The sequence below is a fragment of the Sinocyclocheilus grahami genome, unplaced genomic scaffold (assembly GCF_001515645.1).
Source record: "Sinocyclocheilus grahami isolate Dianchi unplaced genomic scaffold, SAMN03320097.WGS_v1.1 scaffold1157.1, whole genome shotgun sequence".
Classification (NCBI taxonomy): Eukaryota; Metazoa; Chordata; class Actinopteri; order Cypriniformes; family Cyprinidae; genus Sinocyclocheilus; species Sinocyclocheilus grahami.
Window position 1 is genome coordinate 6,833 of NW_015506336.1, and position 5,764 is coordinate 12,596.

General features: G+C 39.7%; 1 protein-coding gene across 1 annotated transcript in view; it reads right to left on the reverse strand.

The window, feature by feature from the left end:
* Nucleotides 1–5,144, reverse strand: part of LOC107567414 (arrestin domain-containing protein 3-like) — a 7,920-nt gene extending 2,776 nt beyond the window's left edge. The window contains exons 1-7 of the mRNA XM_016253090.1: nt 4,804–5,144; nt 4,665–4,706; nt 4,420–4,480; nt 3,901–4,048; nt 3,311–3,407; nt 2,514–2,770; nt 1,595–2,412 (exon numbers count right to left, since the gene is read on the reverse strand). Coding sequence (XP_016108576.1) covers nt 2,077–2,412; nt 2,514–2,770; nt 3,311–3,407; nt 3,901–4,048; nt 4,420–4,480; nt 4,665–4,706; nt 4,804–5,065 — 1,203 coding nt within the window. The 5' untranslated portion in view covers nt 5,066–5,144 and the 3' untranslated portion in view covers nt 1,595–2,076. The remainder of the gene's footprint in view (nt 1–1,594; nt 2,413–2,513; nt 2,771–3,310; nt 3,408–3,900; nt 4,049–4,419; nt 4,481–4,664; nt 4,707–4,803) is intronic.
* Between the last annotated feature and the right edge of the window lie 620 nt (nt 5,145–5,764).

Consider the following 5,764-nt stretch of genomic DNA (forward strand, 5'->3'; position numbering starts at 1 on the left):
TGGTAAGTGTGCACGTTATGCTTTGCCCACTTTTCTAAAATCCTGTATGGTAAGGGTTACGCGTTATTGATCTCGTTCCCTTTCTCGGAGTTGGTTTAGACCCCGGCACCTTGGGCTCCACTCAACAAGAGTGTCTCTGTCGACACACTCTGGAAGCATCGCTCCCCTCACCATGAGGGTTGTATTGGAGCTTGCCTCTCCCGTTTGGCCCAGTACTTCCAGGTATCTGCAAACAGATGCTTGGAAAACTCTAAATCCAAATACTATGATGTGCACACGTAAGCTTTACGCACTTTTCTACAAATCCACATAAGTGGTAAGTGTGCACGTTATGCTTTGCACACTTTCTAAAATCCACATAGTTGGTAAGTGTGCACGTTATGCTTTGCCCACTTTCTAAAATCCACATAAGTGGTAAGTGTGCACGTTATGCTTTGCCCACTTTTCTGAAATCCTGTATGGTAAGGGTTACGCGTTATTGACCTTGTTCCCTTTCTCTGAGTTGGTTTAGACCCCGGTATCTTGGGCTCCACTCAACTAGTGTGTCTCTATTGACACACTCTGGAAGCATCGCTCCCCTCACCATTGAGGGTTATTGTGAGTATGGTGTTTCTTTCGAGCGTTAATCCTCTCTGAGGAGTTGGATTCCTCGCTCCATGGGCTGTCCTCGTGGTAGTATTGAGCAGTACTCCCCTTTTTTATCAAAGGGTTACCTGGAATGAGCAATGCTATTCCTCTGAATTCGGAGTTCTCCTCTCACATGAGAAGTTTGAGTTCTCTGTTTTCCAGAGCACCTGGAACCAGCAGCATCAGGCGATTTAGGCCCTTCCTCTATCTCCCTGATGCGCTGAGTGTTTGGCTAGCATGCAGTACGCTTACCCTTCTGATTTTACAATCACGCTGTAGGTCGAGCCCCCTCTCGTTGAGAGCTGGGTTTGTGCTCCCTCAGCCAAGGTAAACTACAGCTAGCGTTCCATCTCTGGAACATGCTGTAGGTCGAGCCCCCTTCTCGAATGAGAACTAGGTGTGTTGCTCCCACAGCTAAGTAAATTATTGCTAGCTGTTCCAGCTTTGGAACATGCTGCAGGTCGAGCCCCCTTCTCGTTTGAGAACTGGGTGTGTTGCTCCCTCAGCTAAATAACTGCTAGCTGTTCCACCATTGGAACATGCTGTAGGTCGACTCGCCATGGTTCTGGCTTGCACTCCCCTCAGCATGGCGGCGTGGGTATACCGTTCCCCATAGCGACCCCTAGAGGACGCAGTTCGAAGTTCCCATGAAAGGGAACGTCTCAGGTTACTTATGTAACCATGGTTCCCCTGAGTAGGGTACGAGATACTGCGTCCTCTAGGTTTATTGCAATGCTGCGGACGCAAGCTTCAGACGAAGAAATGAATGATCTGTGCTCCCGGCGCCTATTTATACTATAGTCGCACCGGTAGTGACGTCATGGTTGTCGCCGGCCAACGAGTTGGTGTTTTTTCAATGTATGCCTCAGACACGGGTCACGACGAGGCGTTCCCCATAGCGACCCCTAGAGGACGCAGTGTCTCGTTCCCTACTCAGGGAACCATGGTTACATAATTAACATGAGACGTTTTTTACCATCAAGAACTGCTGCTTGTAGACCTTATGCTCCAGAGAAACAAGCAAACAGTCATCTTTAGAATGCTATTTTGAACTTCCGTTTTGCAGTAGCTCTGTATATATCTATAACATTGCTGTCGAAGAGTTTTAGCAGGTGAAGTGGACTTACAGTACTTACTGTAGTGTTAACAAAAGTTATCATGAGCACTAAAATCTTTGAAATCAATGTCAAAACAAATGTCCTGGAAGACCGTGACGATTTTAAAACGACCGGTTCATACAAAAATCCATAAAATCTTACCTCCATGTTGTGAAAATATAAACTGAAAACAAGACAATGAGTGCAGTGCTGAAAAGGGGCGGGGCTACATAAGATCTATATACATTTCCTGTATAATGAAAAAAGTGCAAAGCTTAAAAAGGCACAATAATAGGCACTGAGCTTGTAGATAGAAGGCATGCAGACAAAGTTGTTTGGCTGGTGAAGGAGACTAATAAGGCACATTAGGAGAGGATTCTTTAGTGCTTTGATTTGGATCATAAACTGGTGCAGAAGGTGCCGGATGGAAACCAGGCTGGATGGCATGTGGATTTGGATAGACCCCTGCAGCAGCTCCTGGATAGGGCAGCACTGAAGGGTTATACAGATTGGGGTAAAGTCCTGCAGGTGGAGGAGGTAGTTCACCAGGATGGTTAGGCTGAGGTGGTGGATATGGCTGGAATCCTCCAGGTGGGCCTTGCCATGGAGGACACTGTTGTTCAGCTGGAAGAATGACCACAGGAAATTTGACTTCTGGATCTGATGCAAAAGACACATCCAGATACACCTGAAAGATAATCATGTTTTTGCTTTACTCTATGATATAAAGTCTTGTTAAGCTGCACTATTGCTTTAAATATGGCAATACTACAGAAGACAAAATAGCACCTTAAGTTCATACTGCACTTTTATAATTCTGCAGTTTTCAATGGTGACAGTCAGGTCATGTGGAAGGGTCATGTCCACTATGAATTTTGACTTTTCTCCAGAAGGGATGCGATCTCTAGTCTCTTTGACTATATCCTTAAATGCTCTATTAGTGCTCTTGCCAGCAATGAACGTCTGTTGCTGCTTGAGGCCGTACTTTAGCTTGATGTCACGAGATGAAGAGTTGTCAATGTCAACAAAAACTCTGATTGTTTCACCTGCAAAAATGATAAGAATTAGAGACAACATACATCAATAACTACAAAATCAAAGTAACAAAATGACTATAGCCGGATGTCCATCCAAGTTGCAAATTTAATTTGTGTAAAAACTATTTACAGATAAAGCAGCGTTTCCATCCAGTGTGTTTAGGAGAACACATGTAGTTACATCTGAAGGAATTGAAGTCGAATAATTTTGATGTTAGTCTTTGACTTGAGATTTTGAGATGCTATACGAAGCTCTGCTGTTATTTTCTTCTCTAAGCAAATTTAGTACTAGGACTTTTTTTTAATGCAGATTAATCAGTCTACTCCGCAAATGTATTGACCTCAAATATGTTTTTATATGTGAATTTTGAATTGTATGTGAATTTGATTCACATGTTCCTTGGTAACATTCTGAATTTTTATACAATATCTTACAATGTGCATAAAAATATGCTGATGGAAACCCGACAATTGACACTGCAGGCTAGTGTCTTCAGTTTAGTCAGCTTTGAAAGAGACGCTTGAGAGCTACACATGTGACATGATCACCTTGCATATAGCCAGTTTTTTCAGCTGTTACATTCATTGACATTTTTCCTGAGCCAAAAAGTTTAATCTTCTTGTCTTGTGTGCCAGATTGTGGTTGCTGTATGAAAAAAACAACATTCTAAATTGAGTGAACTAAAATTCACACTATATTTCATAAATCACAAACATTGGTTTAAAATCACATTACTTGAGTTCTGATGACGGTTTATAAAAAGGATAGTTCCATTATTTGATAACGATTAGTTGAGCTGTGTTCAAAGCCATTGTAAATTACTCTAGGAACACATACCCGTTACATCAGTATTACTGTGCCACAGCGTCTATGTGTTGCTTGGCAAACATTCTTCTATCAGAATTACATTGCTTGGGGGATGAATAATATTTATTATGTTTTAATAATTATAATAATTGCTGCTGGTTTAGATTATGAAAAAAAAAAACATTAACAACACCCATTAGCTGTTCTAAATGCACTGTGAATGTATGGCTTCTTGGGGCTTAATGCTTTAATAAGTGGTTACATCATCTCTCTATTTATGTGAATTGATAGATGAGTGCTAAATAGTGAAATACGGTATTATAATTCATACCAGTAAATGATCATTGCTCCCATCATTTCTCAGCACAAAGGTTAATTCCGTATGTGTAGAAGATGTTGACTTCCAAGGCCTGCTCAGCTTTATCATCAAGACATACTTAACCCAGCCATGAAATCCTTTAAAAGATGGAGGCATATTTCTGAAATTATGGAAAAATAAAACTCTTTAGTTTCTGACAAGCATTACAATATGTCATACAAACAGTATATCTTATGCATAAATGTGCATTACACATTAGCAAAATGTATGTATATATTAATATTAATTAATTAATATGATTGGTATGTTTTTTTTAAGGATGATAATTTGTGTTAATATTGTAACTGAACTGGAAGGAAGTAAAATGCGGCACACTCTTATGCTCTTGCTGATTCACTTATTTGTTCTGTAAATTGTGTTCATTGTGAATTGCACCTGCTGAATATTTTTTCTCTGTGCACATATTTACACAATAAGGAACAACTACAACTGAAGATGTATTTTGAAAAGCACATCAGTAGTATCACTCACTGTTGAGGCAGCTGAAATCTGAATGGAAAAACATGACTTCCTGGCCTAATCACTGGTCCATCTGATGAACAAGAAGGTTAATATGGGTTACAATAGTTTTTCAACAAGCATATTTAGTTTACTATCATCAAACAATCATTTCTGGTTTCATGTAAATTATGGAAAAAAAAACGTTTTACGTAATTTATTTAATTGTATGCTATTTACTTAGTGCAAGGTATAGGCTATGAAACCCATTTACTTACAAGTCTCTCCATCTACAAGAGTTGTATTCTTTTCACTTTCTCCTGTAGACGTTACAGCAAGAAATAAAAGTATTACACAATTTGGAATAAAATGTGATATTCTTATATATATAAGAAGTTTTCTAATGTGCAACCTCACCTTTCTTTGAGCGCTCTTGAATGAAGTATTGCTTTAGTTTGAAGTATCTCTCATGGTCGCTATAGGTTCTTTCGTTGTCACCTGATCCTTCAGTCCAGCGTACATTTGCGTCCCCCGTCAGCTTCACAAAAAAGCTGTCCACCTTTATTTCTTTGGTTACCTCCAAAACAACTCGCCCCTCTACAATATCCCCACTAGTAAAGGTATTGCTTTCATTAATCGGGTCATAGTGAAGACTAAGCTCTTTGATTGATTTTGACATTTTAGTTTTATGTCTGTACACTAGACATTCAAATCCAGTTTAGCTGGGAGGCTCCGCTCGTTTGCCTGGCTATAGCAGGATCGTCTTCTTCTTCTTCTTCTTCTCATGATGTTTAGCAAACCAGCTTTTGGTGCATTTTCCGCCACCTACTGGGATGGAGTGTGAGGCGATGATAACTTCTTCTTCTTCTTGGTGTTTAATGGCGGATGGCATACAACTTTTAGGTGCATTACCGCCACCTACTGATTAGGAGTGTGGATCAGGATCGTACTCTTCACTAAATTCTATTATATAATCCCGTGTCCTTTAAATAACGCATTAAAAATTGAAAGTTTTTATCCCCTGATTTATTCCCCAAAATGTTCATCGAATTAAGTTTTTCTTTATTTTCCTTGAGGACATCAATCAGTATCTTTCTTTCCTTTCCGTATCTTGGACACTTCAGTATAACATGCTCTACATTTTCCTCCATTTTACAAATCTAAGCCTTGAGATTATAGTTTCCTCATGTCTATTTCTTCCTGTTACTCTACTTACCAACAATTCTTTGAATGCTATAAAACCATCTCCCTGTTCTTTCTTCTTCCCAATATTTCTGCCATCTATTCTTCACATGTTGCTTGATTACACACTTCATTTCACTCTTACCATACTTTATCTGCATATCTATGTCTACTTTCTTTGTTGCTTCCTTTGCAT